The following is a 24,317-nucleotide window of genomic DNA, read 5'->3' as shown; positions in this document are numbered from 1 at the left end:
CTTATTTGCATGCAATATATAGAGTTCCTACATTCAAGCAGAGAAATGTGAACACGAGCAGTCATGCGGTTCATTCTGTGCCACCTAGTTGATGATGGGTTCCCTTTTGAGGCTGGTTCCTCTCAAGGTTTCATCCTCAAAACATCTCAGGGACTTTTTCCTTGTCATTGTCTTCAGTGGATCACTCATTAAACTTATAGGCATTAAACTTATACATTTATATTTCATAACCTATTTGCCTTTATAAAGCTGCTTTGGGACAATGTTAAAAATGCAAATAAACCTGAATTGAACTGAAGTGAATTTTGGTTTATACTGGAAAATCCACTGATTTACTCTGCATCTTCAAACATAACAGATAAAACAAATCTCTGCTTGTATACACAGCAAACAGTAGCTGTATTTTTGACTCTGAATGCTTCAAAAGCTTCTTCATGTTTTTATTTTTATTTAAATTTTTTTATCATGGTTGTTGGCTTTCCCTGAAATGACACATGATCAATAGCAAAAAAAAACCAAACAAAAAGCTGACCAATTCTGCAAAGGATGCAATCTGTGACGTTCTCATCCCAATCCTGTTTGGATCGAATTGCACCCACGAGGCGCAAATGTTCAGCTTGGCTTTATGACATGAAGATCCTTTAAATGAGTGACAATGATGTAAGCATAGCTTGTCAAATCACTAGCCCAGATTTGAAATGAAAAAATAAAAAATAAAAGAGAGAGAGACTACAATAGAGAATCTTGCTCAAAAGGGTTTACCAGCAGATGAAAAGCTGCTGCATATGCCGTGGCCTACTTAATCAGAGCATTCGGGATTAAAAAGCCTAAAGCCGAGGAAAGGAGGACTAGTTCTGATAGACTGCTGGTGCTGTGAATCCGCTTGTCCCCACCCACATGGTTCAGTTAGTGATTTGATAAGACCACACTATGATCTTCACACTCGCTGGACACTTGAAGGTTTCGGAGTGATGTTTCAGGAAGCGCTTGTCATTGTTCAGCAGATCTTTCAAATATTAATCCAGTTTTGCTTTCATTTACTGTTAAAAAAAAGACAGATTCCAAGTTTGGTCATTTCGTTCCTAGGGCTCTAAAATTTCACTGAATCGGACAGCAGAGGGTGGCGAAGAGGCGTGGAGGAAATTATTAAGATGTATGGGTTTGCTCGGAGTGTGTTTAAGTGGCTATGCTAATGTGTTTTTGCAGTGTGCATATTAGAGTTAGGGTTGAATGAATGGCAATCCACATGAGATTACACAGGAGGTGAGCAACTGGAGTGAGGAAGACTAAGAGAGGTAGAAAGAGAGGCTGTGGCTCAGTGGCATGGTAATGGATGAGACTGGAGGCTTGCACACACGCACACACACACATAAACACACACACACACACACACACACACACACACACACACACACACACACACACACACACACACACACACACACACACACACACACACACACACACACACACACACACACATGCACACCCAGAGCTATGGGTCAGAATCCCCCAACTGCAGAACTATAACCAACCTAGCAAGCTACCAAGTCTGTCCTTAAAACATAGACTTTTCTGAACAGCAAGAGCAGAATTCTATGAGTCTGTCTGTGCTTTCATGATTATATATCATATTGCATGAGTCACTGTGGGGAAAATAAATGATTTCTTCACAGTGGAGGAGTGAATGTTAGCCGGTGCGAAAAAACATACAGCAAGGTCGGTTTACTTCTTAACAACACCTGCCCGAAAATAACAGCTTTATTTCATATCTAGCATGGTTTTTGAGTTAAATGAGTTGAAAAATCATGTTGGGGTGTCAAATAACCCCATAATAATCACTTTACATAAGTTATTCACTTTACTGCTCATAATGTTATAATGTCATAATCGGTGTATGTACGTATATCTATATTGGACTGCTTCATCCGCTATGCATCTTTGCACCACCCATAACTTACTAATGCACTACTGTATATTCAACCCATTTACATTTTGTATATACTGTACAATACAAACTTCATATATGTACATATGTAAATCATCCGAGCATGTTGCACATCTTGCACAGATATACTGTATATGACTATATACCATATCTTATTACCTTCTGTACATTAATCATTTTCACCCCTGTACATATGGACAAATACCCTCATTTAACATATTGCTATTTATTGTAAATAACTTTTGGTTAGATGCTAACTGCATTTCTTTGGCTCTGTGCATGTACATTCCACAATGACAATCAACTTCAATCTAATCTAATCTAATCTAATCTAATCTATTCTAATTGAATCTAATCTAATCTAATGACAAGTATTTATCTTAGAGCGATTTCAGAACGGTCAAAACATTCTATGTGCCACACCCATCCATAGACAGGAGTCCAAGAGAGCACAAGCGTCTGTGGGTTCTGATTGAGATGGATCCCATGTGCTCACTTCATCATCAATCAGAGCGACACTCGCAATCTTAGGCATGTGTAAGTTGGTGTATGCAGAAGACAGCGCAAAGTGCTTGCCTCCGTAATAATGAAAGCGTAATTGAATCCAAACAAATGCATTGTTTGGTCTAAAAACATCCTCAGATAAATACCAGTCCATCCTAGCATTACATAATGAATGAAACGAAGAAAAAATCTGACTTCAGCAGGAAGAGCCAGGTAAGCATGTAGTGTGGTTTTTTTTTTTTTTTTTTTCGAGCTACAAACACAGCACTACAGTACAATCCGAGCCTGAAGTCATGCTGAAGTTTACACAGTGAGAGAACAAAGGACTCGTGCCGGCATTAAAGTTTAAACCGAGACAGGGCCCCGGAGGTTCACATAAAGGTTGACTCGTCCCCGGAAATATTCACAATGCTACACATCACACACGGGTTCGCATGCACGGAATGACAAATTCAGTGCACGAGCCGTGTCTACTAACATGGGACTTTTTGTATGGACACAGTTTCCCAGTTCTAATGTGTGGTTAAATATTAAGTGAAGACAATGAGTGGATGAGCAGAAGAAAGCAGACAGCTGGGCTGTGCAGGGCTTTCCATCTGCACCGTGTGTGTGTGTGTGTGTGTGTGTGTGTGTGTGTGTGTGTGTGCATGTGTGTGTGTTTAGAATTCTCCACACACAGACAGTGATGACATACTGAGTGTACAATCAGAGTCTATAAAGATGTTAGTATTTAAATGTATATGAATATTAACGAGATCATAACGAACATCAACACTTGCACTGCATCATGCATATGGATCGGGCCATGAAAGATGAAATGTGTGTTGCATATTATGGAAAATTGTTGTGTATATATTTACGAGCATTATGGCTTTCATGATGCTGAGATATAATGCTGGAGGGGGGATAATTTAGGCAGAATCCCAAACTGCTTTTTATGCACAGTTGGGTATACGATCATAACATATAATATAAAATGATGGTGCTGTAGAACCTACATAGTGTACTACACCGATCAGGCATAACATTATGACCACCTGCCTAATATTGTGTTGGTTCTCCTTTTGCTGCCAAAACAGTCCTGACCTGTTGAGCATTGAGCAACAGCATTAACCTCTTTAACAATTTGAGCTGTCGCCGGTTCACCACTGTTATTCCTTGGAGCACTTTTGATAAATTCTGACCACTGCAGACCGGAAACATCCCACAAGAGCTGCAGTTTTGGAGATGCTCTGACCCAGTCGTCTAGACGTCACAATTTGGCCCTCGACAAACTTACTTACGCTCGCCCATTTTTCCTGCTTCTACCACGTCAACTTTGAGGACAAAATCTTCACTTGCTGCCTGATAAATCCCACACACTACAGGTGCCATGATGAAGAGATAATCAGAGTTCCTTCTCAATTTGTCCTATACGACCTCTCAGAAAATGTATACAGAGACACTATGACCAAGGTGAAAAGGTGACTACAAGTAGAAGAGTAAAAACCATGAACAGACAATTTATAGGCACTTCTGACTGGTTAAGCGTGTGTGTGTGTGTGTGTGTGTGTGTGTGTGTGTGTGTGTGTGTGTGTGTGGAGTGACAGTGCAAAAAGAGTGTCTGAGAGAGAGAGTGTGTGTGTGTGTGTGTGTGTGTGTGTGTGTGTGTGTGTGTGTGTGTGTGTGACAGTGCAGAAATGGCCATGTCTGTGTCTGCGCAGACGCCCTGCTGAGATCTGTCTACAACACAGACAGACACACACACACACATACACACACACACACACACACACACACACACACACACACACACACACACACACACACACACACACACACACACACACACTCTACCCCCTACTGAAGCCTGCTGAGCGCAAACACACACACACAGACACACAGAGTATACCTATACCCTCTCACCAAAAACAGCACGTGATATGAGATCTTAATCTTAAATGGCCCGAGAGTCTCTATTGGTCTCTATAACCATCCTCCTGTTCGCTACATACGTCAGAGAAACGACATCTGACTACGCTAACAACTGGCCAGATAACAGACTCATCACACATCTGCGCCGCAACCTGCACCTTTACCCTCACTGCCAACAAGCTGATTACAACCATCAACATCGTCTCCGGCCGGAGAAAACAAATTCGTCCTGCCGTCATCTTAACAACCGCTTCTGCTACGATCCCAGCAATCATCAGCGGCAGCGCCATCAGTGTTCTTCAGCGTCCTGTACTCAGAACGCAGCTTCGCCAATGGCTGACAGCAGCAGCTGTTTCTACTACGCTTTACAGCTAATCTGCTGTTAGCAGCTTCCCACAACTTCACGACGACTCTGCTTTGCTCTCCTCATCGCTCTCTTTCTCTCTCTCTCTCTCTCACACACACACACACACACACACACACACACACACACACACACACACACACACACACACACACACACACACACACACACACACACACACACACACACACACACACACACACACACACACCACTTGGCACGACTCTATAACTAGCAGGCCAGGATGTTATTGAGTGCATTCATGCCTTTAACTGCCTGAGAGAGGGACATCTTTTTTGGAGGTCACTCAACAACAACATCCATATGTTCATTTCAGGCTTCTTCTGGCTGTATAATAGAGCAGCAGTCCAAATACGCTTTTAAATAAGACTTTTCACCTTTAATACACAGTCTCTCTCTTTCAGTCTCACCCCCCCCCCCCCAGCAGCTCTAAACTATACGCACAAACATATGTACACACCTGACCATAAGATTGGTATGTGCTTTCTTAACATCCCATTCCACATTTTGTCACCATTTACTGTTCTAATTCCCTCCACTCTTCTGGGAAGATCTTTCACTAGGTTTTGGAGTGTGCTTGTGGAGATCGTTTCTGCCTGTGGCCATCAACCTATATAACTCCTTTCTCTGAGCAGTGTTACACAGCTGCTCCACGATATAGACGTTATACAATAGATAATATAGATATAGTTATATTTGCAGGATTTGTGGATGTTTATGTCACACTTTATTTTGTTACTTTCTTGTACAACTATGTGCAATAATCTGAGTGCAATACTAATAATAAGTTACATGTGCAATAACTTTTATAACTATTTTTGTAGTCTGACTTTTCTGCCCTCTGTTTTTCACTGCTGCTTACACATTTAATTGCACTTAACTTATAACTTAATATGATAACTTATTTATATTTTCTCATTTTTACTTTAATCTTTACTTTGATCTTTTACTGTGAGCAACTGCAACCAAACAACTATCCTATGGGTGTTAGTAAAGTCATTCGGTAGTCGTGACGAGCACCTGTGAGTTAGCGTTGCCCTAGCTAAGAGCTAAGCAACCTCAGAACTGAGGTAATGATGATGATGTGAGATGATGTAGGTGTTTTTGGTCAGGCTATTAGCAATAATATTATCCGCTACCTATCATAATACTTTAGGTGTGTGGATTATACATTACAGCTCTGCGAATACGTGTCAATTTCGTGCAGCTTGTTGGTGGCCGTGTCTTCACAATGTTATGGTTTTATGATTCTAGATTCCAGTAGTAAAGTCAGGTACTGATGTAGGTGAGGCGAGTAGGCCTGGGGTGCAGTCAGTGTGGAAAATAAATCCCAAAGGTGTTCAGTATTGTTTGAGCTCCATAGCAGGAGACTCATGAACTTCCACTCCAGCCCATGTCAAGCATATCTGCATAGAGAACAGGTGCTAGAACAGGTTTGGAATCACATATGGTTGCATGAGTAGCGTTTCCAAATACTTTTGGCCATATTGTGTATTTACTAAAACTTTATACAAACAGGAGGTGAAAAGTTAAAATCCTGGTAAAGTGAGTCGTCATACAAAGCGATTCAAAGTGCATTTATTTGTAGCGTGTATCGACAAGAATGCACGGCTTTAGTCACACAGAAGACATGTTTGTATTCCAGACCTACTCATCCTTAAACACGCACTAATGCTGATCATCACGTCCTACTCAAATCTGTACTTTCTCAACCAATGTGATTCATCATCATCATCATGTTAGTCATCTGTTTCAGCAGCAGCATCTTGGGGTTAATGGTGTCTATAGCAGGTAAAAAAATAAACGAGTAACTTTTCATCTATTTAAGACAAAAAAACAAAAAAAAAACAGGCCCCAGTTGAAGCGGTGCGTTTCTTTCTCTTGACCTGGTGGTCACAAGCCGTTTCTTTTAAACTGCTTTCTTGCTAGTCGTGATGAGCACCTGTGAGTTAGCGTTTTCCTTGCCCGGGCTAGCACACACACTTTGTCTCATCATTTATTAATCGAGGCCGTGTGGTAGGTTAAGGTAGACACTAAAGCACCTTCAGCACAGATCTCGGAAAACTCAGAACTCTCGTGATGTAGATGTGTTTTTGTTCAGGCTATTAGCGATATTACGTGCTACCTAGTTAACTACTTTAGGCCTGCTGATTCATTACAGCTCTCTATGGGATTTTGTGCGGCACATTGGTGACCGTGTCTTCACAATGTTATGGTTTTACGCTTCTGGATTCCAGTAGGTGAGGAGGCCTGAAAAATTAACCAATAGGGTTAAGATCAGAGCTCTATAGTAGAAGATCTTCCACACTATCTCATGTAAAGCACACCTTAATGGAGCTGGATTTGTGTACAGGGACATTGTCATGCTGGGAAAGGTTTCGGTCACCCGCTTCAAGTAAAAGAAAATCGAACTCTACCACAACCCGAAGACATCCTGTTTAAAAAGGTGTTGATGGACAGCATGCCGACACACAGCCAGTCTGTAAATGTAGCACATCCTGAATGTTATGTGCACTGGGAGATTTCTTACACTTAAGAGCTATAAAGGTGAACATTACAGAGACTGGGAAAGTGACAGAACTCTTGAGCCGTATGCTCATGTCCACTGCCCTGCGAAATGACTCACCGTGATGCACGACTCCTCTCAGGCCGTGGATTATGGGGTCTACCGCTGGATTGTCCTTCTGGCCGGCCTGTGTGACAGAGAGAGAAAGAGACAGAGAGAGACAGGAAGTGAGGAGATTTTCATTCGGTGAGCAAAAAAAAAAAAGAAAATTTAAAAAGCCCTAAATATTAATAATCACACGTTTTCGAAATTATATTAAATGTTAGTTTTGGAGATATTTTTTGTGTAGAAAAAGAGAAAAATCAATGTTACTGCTGCACACAAATACAAAAAAGAAATACACAAGAGGAAGAGATGACAAACAGAGGTGATTGTGTTTGCTTTTTTAGAGCGCACACACACACACACACACACACACACACACACACACACACACACACACACACACACACACACACACACACACACAATGAAATCAGTGTTAGACCTCTCAATCCTGGAATCTTACCTACCTTTTGTGAATTGTTTGTGAATTACATGAACATGTGCCATCATGAGTGGACTCCACACACACACACACACACACGCACGCACACACACACATTATCTTCACCCACTCGCCAAAGATCGATTTTTATATTATGTTTATTTATTTGATATGATTACACAGAGAGATACAGAAAGATCTTTGTATACAGTATGTATAAGAGAAAGAGAAATAGAGAGAGATATACAAAAATACACACACACACACACACACACACATATATACACACACACACACACACACACACACATATATATATATATATATATATACACACACACACACACACACATATATATATATATATATATATATATATATATATATATATATATATATATATATAAAGAGAGAGAGACACACAGAAAGAAATATGTATAAGAGAAAGAGAGAGAAAGAGAAAGAGAGAGAGAGAGAGAGAGAGAGAGAGAGAGAGAGAGAGAGAGAGTTGTAGCCTCAGGGGTTGGAAACAGAAAGCTGAAGTGTTCTCAATCCAAACCACTGAAACCCAGAACAGCACTGCGTGATGTTCTTATCCTGGAATCATGCTTTTTTAATATTCTCTATCTGTGTGTGTTTGTGTGTGTGTGTGTGTGTGTGTGTGTGTGTGTGTGTGTGTGTGTGTGTGTGTGTGTGTGTGTGTGTGTGTGTGTGTGTGTGTGCTTGAATGTCTCCCTGAGAATTGGTTTGTGACATTAAGGAAGGCTTGTTATGAATACGTATGTTGCGACAGCTTTGACTCATTTCTTCTTCAATTCTGTAATTAGCTTTTGTAATAATTATCACCCAGCAAACACTTACTGTATCAATATCTACAATCATGTATCATGTTTATGAAGCAGCTGCTGAACTGTGAACCGAACTGATAACTGGAGAGAGAAATAACAAGAGGGAAGGAGGGAGAGGGGGAGAGATACAAACTGACATTTTTATAATTGTCCAGACATGAATTAATATGACACAAGTGAAAATAACTAGAATTCTTGCATCTGGATTTGACAAACAAATAAAAGATAAAGAATACAACAAAAAGAAAACAAAACATGGTGAAGCACAAAACCAAACTCTGCAGCAGTGAATGCTTTTAAAGATTCCCCTAAAGACTGCAGACAAGAGACAGGATTTGACAGAGAGGACCCAGGGGTCAGGGCTATTGTTCAAAATGTATGTCTCAGTGTGTGTGTGTGTGTGTGTGTGTGTGTGTGTGTGTGTGTGTGTGCGCGTGTGTGTGTGTGTGTGTGTGTGTGTGTGTGTGTGTGTGTGTGTGTGTGTGTGTTTAGTTCCAGAGAGGAAGCCAACAGCGTTGGAGGCACATCTAACTGGCGTTCCCGGGAGGGTGGAGTTGAAAAAGCTTTAGAAACATCCACTGGCTGTACATGTCTTTCCCTCCCTCTCTCCATCCATCCATCTCACCTCTCTCTCTCTCTCTCTCTCTCTCTCTCTCTCTCTCTCTCTGCTCTCTCTCTCTCTCTGTGCTATAAATCTCCTTCAGCCCAAAAGCTCCTGTTGCTGCTAAGGGAATTAGGGAAGGGACCAGGAGGAAGTGAAAGAAAAAACCCCCCAAAACAACAACAACAAAAAAAATCATTCATAACGTCACATGGTGCCAAAATTTTCAAAACAAGCAAACAAAAGAAATCTAAATAGAATAAACAAATGTAAAAAGAAATAAAAATAAAGCCCAAAACAAAACAGTCACAGGAAACCGATAGGGCAGAAACAACAGTTATGTAGCTTATGACTTTAATGTGCTGTTCTCCTGCTTTGATGAGATGAACACACTCCCAAAAGCTCTAAAATGAACACACACACACACACACACACACACACACACACACACACACACACACACACACACACACACACACACACACCCTACTACATCCACTACTAAGCACCCAAATTCCCCCAACGTCCTCTGCACTCGAACAAAACAAAACCATCACCCGTTCTAACCCCTCGAATCCTCTGTGTCTCTACCCAGAATCCTCAGCGTCTCTTGCTAGTCGAGTCACGCTCTCAGGACTTTGTCAAACAAACAAACACAAACCCGCTCGTCGTCCCGGAGCTGAACTTTTGACCCGACCTAAGTTTTTGTCTTCTTTAATATATTTGAATGGTCTCTATTAGTTGAGTTAATACTGTTAGAAAATGATTTAATTTTAGCAAAAATTACAGGCTCGTTCCAATTTACGTAAACAAGCCTGCCTTTTCTAATCAGCACTTGATTACAGAGCAGCCTTGTAAAATAATGATGAACTAAATACTCAACATCTGCATTAGCCGTCAGTATTAGTGGTTAAAAGGGATAAATATCTGATGTTACAAAACCTTAATGAATAATAAACCGTGAGTAATCAGTTTAGTTCATCTCTTTGTAGTGCAATCTGCTAATTAACCGGCAACGAAGCGCTTTTTACTGCAATAATTATCATCGCTGGTCACTTTTTTTTTTCTTTTTTTTTTTGGTGTTAGATGAAGAAGCTCGTGGTGCAGATGTTCACCAATTAGCTCATTTATCCATTCAATACAGATGTGACTGAATCAGATCACATGACCGAAGTCCAGGCGAAATGAATGACGTAAATAATGTTGGTTATAGAAAGTGGATCGATTGTTAAAGCTAAAGGATCAGAAGGTGGTGAGACATTTTGTATCTCTCGCATTAAATACTCCATCGTTCAGTTACAGAAGCTGCGAAAGATCAAAGAATTTTGATAGTAGAGTTAGAAAATTTTCGACTTGATATAATAGTAAATATATATAAAGGAATATCTTATTTTATATTACAGAAGTATTTAAAAAACTTGTTTTATTCTGTTCATTTGCTGAACACTTTAATAAAACCTCATTACCTCATACCTGCACAGTTTGAGATTATATACACAATATAGACACAATAGATTATATAAGCATGCGGATGCTTCACACACACACACACACACACACACACACACAAACACACACACACACACACACACACACACACACACACACACACACACACACACACACACACACACACTTTGCTATTTGCACTTCAGTTGAGTGAGATTCTAACAGCATTCTATTCTGTACTTGTACTTCTGTACTTCCATTCTAATCTAATTTAATCTAATTTAATCTAATCTTAATGTCAATCTGTCATTTTATACAACCTGAAGAAATATACTGCATAATGTTTTTCTAATGGAAGATGCACACACACACACACACACACACACACACACACACACACACACACACACACACACACACACACACACACACACACACACACACACACACACACACAATCTGTATTACCCAAATGTAAATTGTTGAATTAGAATTTTCCATTTATAGATAGATAGATAGATAGATAGATAGATAGATAGATAGATAGATAGATAGATAGATAGATAGATAGATAGATAGATAGATAGATAGATAGATAGATCGATCGATAGAAAAATGCTATATGACCTTTTGGTTAGATGCTAACTGCATTTCATTGGCTCTGTTCATTGGGTCTGTACTCTGAACAATGACAATAAAGTTAAATCTAATCTATCTAATCTAATCTAATCTAATCTAATCAAATTTAATATTAATGTCAACCTGTCATATAACCTTAAGGAATGTACTACATAAGAAACGACAATGCTCCTTCTAATAAACGATATGAAGGAAAACCTTGAATAAAACTATTCTTCATAATAAACAACTATTAAAGGAAAGAACATCCTGAAATCTGACGCATTTACCGATTACGCACACGTCAGCATAATCTACCGTTTGCACCTCAGTCCCTGTGAGTCAGTACGATTTCGATGTCGCAGGATTGATTCGACGGCTCGGTGCAGTCGGAAGGTTTGTTCGCTTGCCGTTTGAAGTCGCGCGTGTGAAACAGCAGGCTACGTTGATTAAGCACAGGAGGAAAGTTGCGGCTCGTGAAGGTAATCCGAGATGAATCTGCTTATCGCATGGCGAGAGTGTGGAAATGTAATAAATCTCCTGAAGATCACCGCGAGGAGGAAACACACTCATGTAGCACTTGCTGGAGGAGACACGCAATAAAAAAACACCAAAAAAATGAAAAAAAAAAAAAACTTTAAACACAACACTATGTTTTTCCATTTAGACGTAATTTGCACTAGCTGAGAACGTGTAACCTGAATCATAACTGTCTGGATTGTATTTATTTGCTCTTCTTTCTTATGTCACTCCATTTGCTAATACATAAGACCATCTGGTATGCACACACATACACATACACCCACCTGGAGTACATTTCATAGTAAAAAAAATTATAAAATAAATAGTGCACATTTTGACACACAGCTATAAGGCCTAGGGTTCATCTCCAAGCTATAAATAACACAAAAGAGCATGAAATATTACAGAACAAAGAACACAAAGAATGAAAGCAAAAAAAAAAAATCTTCTTACATGATGCTTGTGGGTAAAATGGAGAGAGTTTGCAAGGATTTTGATCAACGAACAAAACAATCAATCAGGACCAGAAATACAGATTTTTTTTTTTTCCTGAAGCACTAATATGTACTGAGAGAAGTGTGTGCTTGAAGCTACGGATCTAAAAAGACGCACAGATCCAAATGAGCCTTGAGCCTGAATCGAAAGGTAAATAAAGTAGTAGACAAACAGGCTCGAATTTTTACGATTGCCGTCCATTATCAGTCGACACGGACAGATGAAGAGGTTGGATTTGTGAATAAATCTGGCTAATGTGATGCCCAAGCAATTTGGCAGGCTGTGCTCAATAATGAGAGATCTGAGATATTCTCAGCAGAGCAGTGGCGCTCAGTGTGTGGGCTGTATTCACCCAGTGTGCTGCACTCGTGCCGCAGGGGTGTGGGTTGTAATTTAAAGGAGCCGCTTGTAACTTTCAGAGTCCTCGGTTGCCTCTGAAGTAATTTGCGACTGCCATGAAAAAACACTGACCAGCTCCTTACAAGCATTCTCTCTCTCTCTCTCTCTCTCTCTCTCTCTCTCTCTCTCTCTCTCTCTCTCTCTCTCTCTCTCTCTCTCTCTCTCTCTCTTTTTTCCCCACACTCAAGGATCCACTGAAAACACTTCCAAGGAAAGCTGCCTATGAAGAAAAAAGAGCAAAAGGGGCAAGGCTTGGAAATGAATGATGAGCAACAACAGAGAGCGGGTGAAGGGTGTGTGTGTGGACACGTGCTTCCTGCGAGACACGGGAAGCCTGTCAATCATTCTTTTCAAACTGCTGCCGCTACAGTGCTATCTGCCCTCTTCCGCATACCTGAGTTCACGGTTGCCTGTGATTGGCTAGGAGGGCTATACGAAAGAAAGGAGAAAAAAAGTATCCAGACAGATCTTTGCGATTTTTATTTTGCATTTCTTTCAACAATTACTATTTTCTTTCTTGTTTTGCAAAATTTCCTTGTATTATTTTATTGCCTTTTTAATGTACTTTTCCTCAAAGAAAAAGAGACATTGCATTTTAAGACACAACTGAATATATGTACATCTATACCCTCATGTTTACATATATGCCCATATATACATATACAGATTACATTTTTTGTCCACTGTACATATGCTCATCAGAAATAGAAAAAAAGAGAAAATTATACACCTATGGGAAGTGATCTTTCTTCACATCATTGATTTGATTGAAAAATCAATTTTATCGGGTCTTGCGTATTTGGTCCATGTTTTTCCCAGTACAGAGCGAATTGTTCTAGTTTATGATTTACAAATGCTGTTATTTGCTCCATTTTATAAACGTCCATTTTTTTTGTCGATGCATTCAGTGTAGGACTCTTTTGTAACAACCATTTTTTGGTAAACTCAGCCACCAGCTATATATTTATTAAATACGTCAGCTGACCTCATTCTTTGGGCACATAACATTGCTAAACCTCGACCTGACCAACTGCAGCGACCCCAGATCATAGCCCTGCCCCCACAGGCTTGTACAGTAGGCAGTAGGCATGATGTGTGCATCAGTTGATCCACCTCTCTTCTTACCCTGATGCACTCGTCACTCTGAAACAGGGTAAATCTGGACTCATCAGACCACATGATCTTCTTCTATTACTCCAGAGTCCAATCTTTATTCTCCCTAGCAAATTGAAGTCTTTTTTCCGAATAGCTTCACTAATAAGTGGTTTTCTTAAAGCTACACAGCTGTTTAGTCCCAATCCCTTAGTTCCCTTCATATTTTGCGTGTGGAAATGCTCTTACTTTCACTATTAAACATAGCCGTGAGTTCTACTGTTGTTTTTTAACGATATGATTTCACCAAACGTTTAAGTAATCGCCAATCACGATCATTCAAGATATTTTTCCGACCACATTTCTTTTTTCACATGATGGTTCCTCACTATCTTTCCAGCTTTTTCTTAACCCAATTTTAGTAGTTTCAGCGATCTCCTAAGATGTTTACTTTGCTTTATGCATGCCAATAATTTGACCTTCTAAAACAGAACATCTGTTCCACGACCACAGGATGTGTCTTCCGACATTGTTGTTTAAGAAATGAGAAGCTACACACTGCATCATTTCTGGTTAAATAACTTGTTGCCAGCTGAAACATATTCATCCATGCAGTAATTATCCACTGCCTATTTGCTTGGCTAAAATTGAGGTGGTGACTTTTTTGGCAGTGTATTTATCTCATTTTAACCATTTATTGGGGTATTTTAGCAAAAACTAAGATGTTATTGTCAAAAGGTATTACAACCTTTTAAAAGGTTGTAATAAAAGGTTGTAATTAAAAGGTATTACAAGGTATTAGCAACATGTATTCTGCTCTAATAATAACACAGCAGTCTCAGGAACAACAAATGATTTGTGTTTTGGTTTTCCAAGTTTCTCGAACAAGCAGAAAAAAATAGCTACCATGGTTATTATTTCATTACCTATTCAAGTGTCCAAACCGAGATTTTGTGAAGAACTAACCAGGCTGCACCTTCTCTAATCAATGTGAGCTCTTTGTCAAGCCACAGTTGCAGGCCCGTTTTCTCTGTTTATCAGTGTCGTTTATTGGGTTACAGCCGTAATTGCCTTTTTAACAGCCGGCTTGCTTTCCGACCTGTTGTGGGTCGCGAGCTGTGAAAAGGTTGGAAACCTCGGAGACGGATCAATGACAGATCTTTGAAGGGAAAGCTGGACAGACAATGCGCACGGCGGAGAGGACGCGATTACAGGCTACGACTATGAATCACGGAAGGAGGACGTCAGAAAAGAGAGAACAACGCAGGCTAATCGAGTGATAAATACCGGCGGGACGTTTAAAACGTCATAAAAACAAAGGCGGAACGTGTTTAGGAATGCATGCAGCATTTTGGGTATTGATTCCTTCTCTGTAATGTTCTTTGGCTGAGAGAGTTTGTTAAGAGCTAACAAATCCACTGCAGGTGCACTCGGGCTGCAAGAAAGACAGAGACCCAAGCTCCTTTATCTGAGTATGTGAGTCTGTGTGTGTGTGGGGTGAGGTGAAGTGAGGCATTTGGAGACGGCTGGTCCTGTCAGTAGGTAGTATTACCATTCTGCATGCTCCCATAGCACTGAGCCTGATCTCAGCAACAGAGAAATCTCTCTATTGATCCTGTGAGAGCTCTAACACACACACACACACACACACACACACACACACACACACACACACACACACACACACACACACACTAACACAAAATACAGACTTGGTCTACAATGTTTTCTTACACTCTAAAGCCTTCTATTTACTGTCACCCAAATTCCCTCAACCTTCTGTTCTTCCAAATAAAACAAAACGATCAGACTTTTATCAGCCTGCTCCCCTCCTCCACTCCCCTCCACCCCGAATCACATCCATTCCTCTGGCAGGCGCTATCATCCAAAAGTGAGGAGGAATCCGCTCCAAGCATCAAGCAGTTTAGAGTAAAAGAGCCTTACTCGGGAGCCCAGGAGTGGCTCTGTGGCAATGCCGGGATCTGAACTCACCGACGTGAACCACTGAGTTATACGTCTACCAAAAAGCTTTAGAGCCTGCCCCCAATCAGGTAACAGTCTGGACGTTCCGACTTCATGAAATCAAAGGTGTCAAACTCAATTTCTGCTCAGGTCACACTCCACTCTCGAGGCCATGAACTGTAAAACGTGCACTTCTGCAGAAGCCCTGGTGATTTGCTGCCCATTGTTGGTTGGTGGAGGTTCCGTAAAGTTGGTTATGGAAAATGCGATGAACACCGTTTGCCCCACTTTTCAGTCACGTAATAGACGTTCTCGAAGGAGTTCCAGGTATTTATTTCACTGTAGTGTAACCAAATGAAATCCTTTATGTATTATGTAGGGATGCGTAAATCTATTGCATACATTAACACCTACATGTTAAACGTTATTATAACATATTCTACTCCATCAATTATTTGGGTTCTGTGCAAAGAATGTCGGCTGGAGTTTTTATTATTGAAACAAATCACTGCCATTCGTTCGTTTGCCAAATATTATCTATATCAGTGTTTTTTTTTTTTTGCAACTGAATAAATATTCCTGGAATCTGTTTTCTTTTTTATTTCGGCCAACCTTCTGTGATGCTGTATCATGAAGGTTTTGTTTCTCAACTGCTCCTGGCTGTGAGTCAGGCTTTGTGTCACCAAAGTGCAGTAAGTGGAAGTAAGACACTGAGCACATCCATGCAGCTCTGGGGCGAGGAGGCGTGCTGGGTCAGAAATGACGCATGCGACAATGTGATTTTGTCCGAGAAGCTTGTGATGATAGATAATGTCAGGAGTACCGGATGTTGCCTGGATGCCTTAGCAGCACTGTAAAAAAAAACAGTCTGAGATGATCTAGTAGGTAGTGTTTACCACATCTTTACCAGGTTACCTGCATGCACTTGATCATGGTGCACACTGTGTGATTTTGGCCACGATTTGTTCGTCTGAGACAAATTTTGAAAATCTTGAATAAAGGAAAAAATATAATCTTAGACAAAATCTGTAGTCTTGACAACCTCATCCTCAACCTTCTGTTCTTCCAAATAAAACAAAACGATCAGACTTTTATCAGCCTGCTTCCCTCCTCCACTCCCCTCCACCCCGAATCACATCCATTCCTCTGGCAGTCGCTATCATCCAAAAGTGAGGAGGAATCCGCTCCAAGCTTCAAGCAGTTTAGAGTAAAAGAGCCATACTCGAGAGCCCAGGAGTGGATCTGTGGCAAGGCCGGGATCTGAACTCACCGACGTGAACCACTGAGTTATACGTCTACCGAGAAGCTTCAAAGCCTGCCCCCAGTTAGTCTCGACGTGTTCACCGACAGCCGGTTGCGATAATTTTTCCTCTATCATGAAGCTGTGACTTCTCCTACGACGACTGTCAAACCAAGAACCAATAGAAGCGCAGAACCTGATGACGCGATCAGTGAGACAACTACGATCAAAAAGAGTCAGGTGGAGAGCGCAGCAGGAATAAAACTTATTACCGAGGGATGTCATAAACAAAATGAATGCTACAGATTCATTTCAGAGAAAACGCGGGTCTGAACGCGTCACGGATCGATGACGTAAAACTTCGATTTATGACTGTCGTACAGTCCGACATTATGACAACTGAGATCCTTCCGAGTGACATGGGAGTGACAGTCTGGCAAGCAACAATTGCAAAGGACTATAAAAAATAGGTCAAACAGTGTGTGCCTGGCATACGAGTCATTAACTGTAAAAGTCTATATAGAGGCAAATTGAGGAAATATTTTCTCTATACTATATGAACAAAAGTATTGGGACAGCTGACTTTCCCAGCCATGTGGTTCTTTCCCAAACTGTTATCGCAACGCTGAAGGCACACATTTGTACAGGACGTCTTTAAATGCAGTAGTATGACATTTTCCCTTCACTTAAACTAGGAGACCCAGACCGGATCCAGCATGACATTGCCCCTGTGCACAAGGCAAACTCCATTACGATGTGCTACGATGTCCCAGAAGAGTTGAGGGAATTAAAAGAGCAAATTGTTTGAAGGCTGGTTGATGCACCAGCATTCAAGTCTTACTCTCGGGGTGGGCATTTCTTTCTCTCACCTGTCAATCACAGTCTTCACCCTTCACCCTGCCTATTTACTCAATAAGCATCTTTTAATCCTCGTTCACAGAACCGCTTTCATTATTGTACAGCCCAAACAAACACGTCATGTTTAGTCAAAACGCTTAGCCGGACAGCAGCGAGTGGAGGAGGGAAGCTTTTCAAAGAGCATGCGGAATTGGAACAAGAGAAACTGTAGGAAAGAGTAACAGCATCAATCACGGCAGCGGTCACACAATCAAAGCTTGGCCTCTCGAACTCTCCTCTCTCTCAAATGTCATCCTTCTTTCTCAATCAACCCTCGTGTCTGTCTCTCACTCTCTTTCTCTGTTAAATATCTCTTGCTCTTCTCACTTCTCCGGCTCAGATTTCATCACTGCCTCTCTCTCTCTCTCTCTCTCTCTCTCTCTCTCTCTCTCTCTCTCTCTCTCTCTCTCTCTCTTTCTCTCTCTCTCGCTTTCTTTCTCTTTTCCTCTCTCTTTCTCCGTCTGAAATCTCTGCTTGTGTGGGTGTATTGTTAAAGCTTTCTCTGTCATTGTTTTTCCTCTGTGTCTAATGGCACCTTTAAATTCCAGCTCTCCGGGTTATCACAGTCAGACTGCGTTGTCAACGTCACAAAACGGAGAAGCACGCGCTCTCTCTCTCTCTCTCTCTCTCTCTCTCTCTCTCTCTCTCTCTCTCTCTCTCTCTCTCTCTCTCACACACACACACGCACACACAAAAAATACACAGTTTGAAGTTTTTGAAGTGTGAGGGCTTATTAACACTCTGTGTCGAAGAGCGCTTTTAGTGTTTTCTCTTTGTGATTACAGTGACAAGGACAAAGAGAGAGTGCTCGTGTGTGTGTGTGTGTGTGTGTGTGTGTGTGTGTGTGTGTGTGTGTGTGTGTGTGTCAGTGACAAAGTGGAAGAAAGAGAGTATGGAAAATCGCGTTTTTTTTTTTTTAAGTTCACGACCAGCCACGAGTGAAATGCTGATCATGCAACACAGTGACAATAACTATCTCTCTCTTACACACACACACACACACACACACACACGCGCGCGCACAAATGTAAAAAAGTAAAATGTTACTGATAAATCTCTCACCTGAAAGAAGACGGCCATAGCGGCGATGACCCGCTTCTCCCTAATGGCTGCGCTAAGGCTGTCGAAATCGTCCGAGTTGTACATGTAGATCTGCATCTGTGAGTGAGGGACAAAAAAGAAAATGTATAAGATATGAAATAAAAGGCAAACAACTCAGATCTGATCAGCGCTTCTGGATCTTCATTTCATTAGCATCACACTCTCTCCTCCATGCTGCACAGCTCGATTATTGAGATCCTTTGAAACACATCTGGAATATTCACACGCTGATTGCGAAAGAAACAGGGTTTCACTGTAAAAGCCGGTGCTTTATTCCTCTTATACACAGCAGTTTGCCAACAATTGCATGTTCACACCAATCAGGTTTATGACATCATAAAATTATGAGCAGTAAAGTGAATAACTTATATAAAGTGATTATCTCTTCATCATGGCACCTGTAGTGTGTGGGATTTATCAAAGTTGACGTGGTAGAAGCAGGAAAAATGGGCGAGTGTAACGATTTCAGTGAGTCTGACGAGGGCCAAATTGTGACCTCTAGACGACTGTTCAGAGGATTTCCCAAACTGCAGCTCTTGTAGGATGTTCCCGGTCTGCAGTGGTCAGTATCTTTCAAAAGTGCTCCAAGGAAGGAACAGTGGTGAACCGGCGACAGGGTCAAGGGCGGCCGAGGCTCAGTGATGCATGTGTGGAGTGAAGGCTGGTCCATGTGATCCGCTTTAACAGAGGAGCTCCTGTAGCTCAAACTTCTGAAGATGTTAATTGTGTTAATGATCGACAGGTCAGAACTGTTTCAACAGCAAAAGAGGAACCAACACGATATTAGGCAGGTGGTCATAATGTTACACCCATCAGGTGTATTATTAGTCTAATATTGTGTTAACAATTATCAGATCATTTCAGGTCTATATGGGATTTGTGTTTATTGTTGTGCAACTCATATGTCTTTCACAACAATAAACACAAATCCCATATATCCCAGTTTTAAAAAAACTAGCTTCCACTGAACTTGCAACGTGGCCGTCATTACGTCATTACGTGGTTTTCCAGTCGGAGCCCCGGTGGAGCAAAAATACGTGTTTCTTCAGCTCTGAAAGCAAAAAAAGACGTATTAAAAACTATAACAGTGCTTTCCAACTAAAGAGACTGGAACGAAACTCCATTAACCGAGTATGTCTAATGGAGTGGCTGAGTGAGCGGCGTTGGCCCGGCTGCGTTAAGGGCCTGAACCGAGCTGATGGGATCGCTGGCAACTGATCAGAATGGACGAAACACTCACCGGACCTGGACCTCGGCCCGAATTGGCAGCGGCAGCATGTAAGTCAATAGCATGCTCTAAAAGAAACAAAACAGCCTGTTCTTGGCACGTACAGCTTCTGCACCGTGGCATTAGATAACCAGGGCCTCTCAGAGATTGAGCAGCGAGAGAGTGAGAGAGACAGAGAAAAACGCTAAGAGCAGAAGAATGGATGGCAGGACGCTTTAAGCCTCTTAAGGAAGTCACCACTCGAGCACGAGGCAATGGGATCCATCGATTTGGATGCGAGTGAATTTTACAATTCGGCTTCCGTGAAAAGCCACGTTGGTCTCCCCGTGACATCAGCGGCCTCCTTCGGTACGAGAACAGGCCAATCAGAGCGGCTCCATCCGTCAGTTGTCATGGTGATGGTGTGTGTAGAATCACCGTGGGTATGCTCGCTTGCTTTCAAACGCTACACACACACACACACACGTCTGGGTTTGCGGATTAGAAATGTACCATGTGCAGCAATTCCTTCGCAAAGAGTTCGAGAAAGAAGCAAAAAAAAAAAAAGGAGAAAACTCTCAGATGAGAACAATAATTTTGTATCTTTAAATAAAGACAGAAAATTGCCTGTGTTTGTGTGTGTGTGTTTGTGTGTGTTGGTGTGTGTGTTGGTGTTGGTGAGAGACGATGCCTGACGAACTGGCGCTTTGCTTGCCAAGCTTGTTTCCCTTTTCAGATCAACACTGTCAATATTGTACGCCTTGCATTTTTCACACTTCTGTAATCCCTACAGAAAGCCCGACCCATGAGTCGCTTTGATCTATTTCAGTCTCCAGCACTTCCCGTGCCTCCTAATATGGATCGCTCAGAACATGCGCAGGAATCCGTCTAAACTCGAACCGCTTTCATCGACGGTGTCAGTGTCTCCGGGACAGTGATTAATAGCAGTAATATTTCAGGCCCCCCTGTTTTTTTTTTTTTTTCCTCTCTCTTTCTCTCTCGGTGCATGACTTTATAAAGAAAGCCGGCAGCGTGTCTGGGCGCTGTGTATCTTAACCTTTGCGTACAGATGGATTAGAAGTCTGTTTGCGTTCGGGCGAGGAGAGAAGTGACAGGCGGTGACGTGTCGTCCATAAAAACGAGAGACGGACGGCGGACGCGGAATGCAAAAACAACCCGCTCTTGTCAGGCGTTACTCATATTCGTGAAACGGACGACTTGGAATGCAGTGTGCAATGCAAGATGGTGTTGTGGGGTGTGTGTGTGTGTGTGTGGGGGGGGGATGTCGGTGAATGAAGGACTACACAACAAGCAACGTTTCTGTTCTTTTGCTTTTACTTTTTTTTCCATCAGAGTGTGATCGTGTGAACAGTCTGGGAGAAAAAGGAAAGTAAGACCCATGATGAATTTGGATGACCTCACTGGCCAATAAAGCCTGAGTAAATATGCAGAGGGATTTCATGAGGGCAAACGTTTTCTTTGAGTGTGGGCGTGTGTGTGTGGTTGTGTGTTTGTTCCCCAAGCTCATTTTCTGTAAAGGTCACTCACAGGTCTTTCAGATCATGTGCACTTGTGTGTATATTTCTGTGTGTGTGTGTGTGTGTGTGTGTGTGTGTGTGTGTATGTATGTGTATCTCCTGAAATCCATTAACATACAGATCACACTCCGGTGCTGGAGACGACCACTTTGGTTACACGTATCACTTGTTATCCGGATGTATCAAGCACACACACACACACACACACACACACACACACACACACACACACACACACACACACACACACACACACACACACACACACACACACACAAAACAGGGATTGTGGAAAAGGCTGAGATGCAAAGCCACACACACACACACACACACACACTCAAAACACACGCACAAACAAAAACTATTCTAATATTGGCTAAAGCGCTTTGGCAAACAGATCTGCACACAAAACGCTTTCGCTCAAACCCATCTTTCCAATCTGTGTTTAAATGTGTATCAGTAACAGGACCTGCCGCTTCTGTTTATAATTCCGAATGCACACTGCGTTATTGGAGGACAACACAAACAAGCCATAAAACTAGGAGCCGTGAAATGCAGTGTCCGGACGGCTCTTTTGCAGCATGAATTACCACAAATCTCCACTTGCCAAACTTGACCTGTTTTTTTTTATTTTTGCTTTTACAATTACAATCACATAAACTGTGCATTACATATTGGCTTGCAAATGGGTCATATTAGAATCCCTGCTCGAATTTACGCAGGTTTTTATTGACTTGTCTTTATTTTAGATGACGATAGGAAAAGCAAAGCTAGAACAAGTATTTCAGATCTCAGAATATGGAGATTGGAGGAAACGTACACTATAAAGATGAAAGTGTGCGGACACCTGAGCATAAGATCGACATGTGCTTTTTGAACGTCCCATTCCACATTTAATCCTCATTTGCTGTTATAATAATCTTCAGTCTTCTGGAAAAATGTTCCAGTAGATTTCGGAGTATGCTTGTGGAGATTCATTCAGGTACTGAAGTAGGTGTGATGATGATGAGGCCCTGTCATGCTGGTTTTTAGTCGTGTAGTTCAAATGAAGGGAAAATCTAATGCTACCACATCCAAAGACCAATATAATATCGTGTGTCCTTTTCAAACAGTTTAGTGAAGAACCACATATAGACAGAAAAGTCCAGTGTCCCGATATGTTTGTCCAATATAATGTACTAAAAGGAGTCTTGAATATTTATTGTTCTTTTCATGGCTGTTCTCTGGTCATGTATTAATTTGATTAATAACTACTATTATATATCATTTTCAAGCAAAGAAAGAAAGAAAGAAACACTTCTACTGTACTTCCTTTTCCTGCTTCCCCTTCAAAAAAAAACAAAAAAAAAAACGTGAATAATCACGTTTAATAATAAAACACATAAACTGAAGATACAATTCTGGATCTGCCAGAGAATATATATATATATATATCCATATATCCCATAAAAAACTACAATTAGAAAACAAAAATCAATGAATAAATCACAAGTTGAAAAGAGATAATCCTATCCCTCATACACATCTGATTAATCACTGAATTCCATCCGACCCCTGATACTGCTCTGAAAGTGTTCTGTGATGTTCAGCTTTGTTGAGGTGTGTATTTATTCTCTGACAGTAGTGTGTGTGAAGCTCAGCGGGGGGAGATTTTACAGCTGGAGGGAAACCTGCGACTCAAAAACACCTGTGCCTCGGATGTCCCTCTAGAGATCCCGATTAGCAGCCCTATAACATGTCATGCATGTTCGATAAGGGCCATAAACATGTCGTGTGATGTGAAGAGTGTGTGTATACCCTCTTTTTTAGTGTTCGCATAAATCACGCGGAACGCCGTCATGCGAAGATGAGCGGCGTCGATGTCGATTTTGAGACAATGCTGTTCACACGTCGCAGAGACATTACCAGGGTGTGGAAGTGCGACACTTTCTCTCGAGACATGATCCTGCTGCTAGTCACAACTAGCGTCCTGTGTCCTGTGGCGTCAAGGTTAAAGACAACGGCCTTTCCCCTAACCTATGTTTTAGTCGTAGGCGTTGGAGACAAAAACCTTTAATGCTTCGCTGATATTAAAGCATGTACAGGAAGTGCCCTCGCAGCCTCTAATTAGAACCAAACCACACGCTTCCTGCTCTGGGAAATGCGAGAGGACATCTGGAATGACCGCTGTCTCTTTTTCAAAACACGCCAAGCTGTTTATTTCATCATGCTTTAGTGGTAACTAATCTTATTTCAGAATGTCTACATGTTGTGTTCAAGGTTGTCTGTTTTGTCTGTAAATTATTTTAAAAGAAATATTCCTAAAAAAAAAAACCAACAACTACCATCTACAACTACAACTACTAGCAGTGAACAAGATTCCCCATGACGGCCCAAAAAAAAAAAAAAGGATCATTAATGAAAACCCCAATCCCGTGTTTGAGACACTTTAAAACGGAGGCGCAAAAGCGAGTCAACATGATCTGAGGCGTTTCAGCTCGGAGAGAAAGAGAAAGGTAATTATAGCATGGTGTGCATAAAACATGTTGTGCTTGAGCGAGCAGG

At 41.3% G+C, this 24,317-nt stretch overlaps 2 protein-coding genes across 2 annotated transcripts in view; both read right to left on the bottom strand.

Moving 5' to 3' along the window:
* Window positions 1-24,317, bottom strand: part of ptprga (protein tyrosine phosphatase receptor type Ga) — a 275,166-nt gene that overhangs the window by 56,370 nt on the left and 194,479 nt on the right. The window contains exons 5-6 of the mRNA XM_083533908.1: window positions 18,990-19,085; window positions 7,378-7,444 (exon numbers count right to left, since the gene is read on the bottom strand). Of these exons, the coding sequence (XP_083390034.1) occupies window positions 7,378-7,444; window positions 18,990-19,085 (163 nt within the window). The remainder of the gene's footprint in view (window positions 1-7,377; window positions 7,445-18,989; window positions 19,086-24,317) is intronic.
* Window positions 7,255-24,317, bottom strand: part of LOC310722006 (uncharacterized protein) — a 30,935-nt gene continuing 13,872 nt past the window's right edge. The window contains exon 2 of the mRNA XM_083534300.1: window positions 7,255-7,276. The gene's annotated coding sequence lies outside the window, so the exon portion shown is untranslated. The remainder of the gene's footprint in view (window positions 7,277-24,317) is intronic.

The sequence above is a fragment of the Silurus aristotelis genome (genome assembly GCF_946808225.1).
Source record: "Silurus aristotelis genome assembly, chromosome: 28".
NCBI classification, from domain to species: domain Eukaryota; kingdom Metazoa; phylum Chordata; class Actinopteri; order Siluriformes; family Siluridae; genus Silurus; species Silurus aristotelis.
Note: the sequence above shows the minus strand (reverse complement) of the source record. Positions and strands in the feature narration are given on the sequence as shown.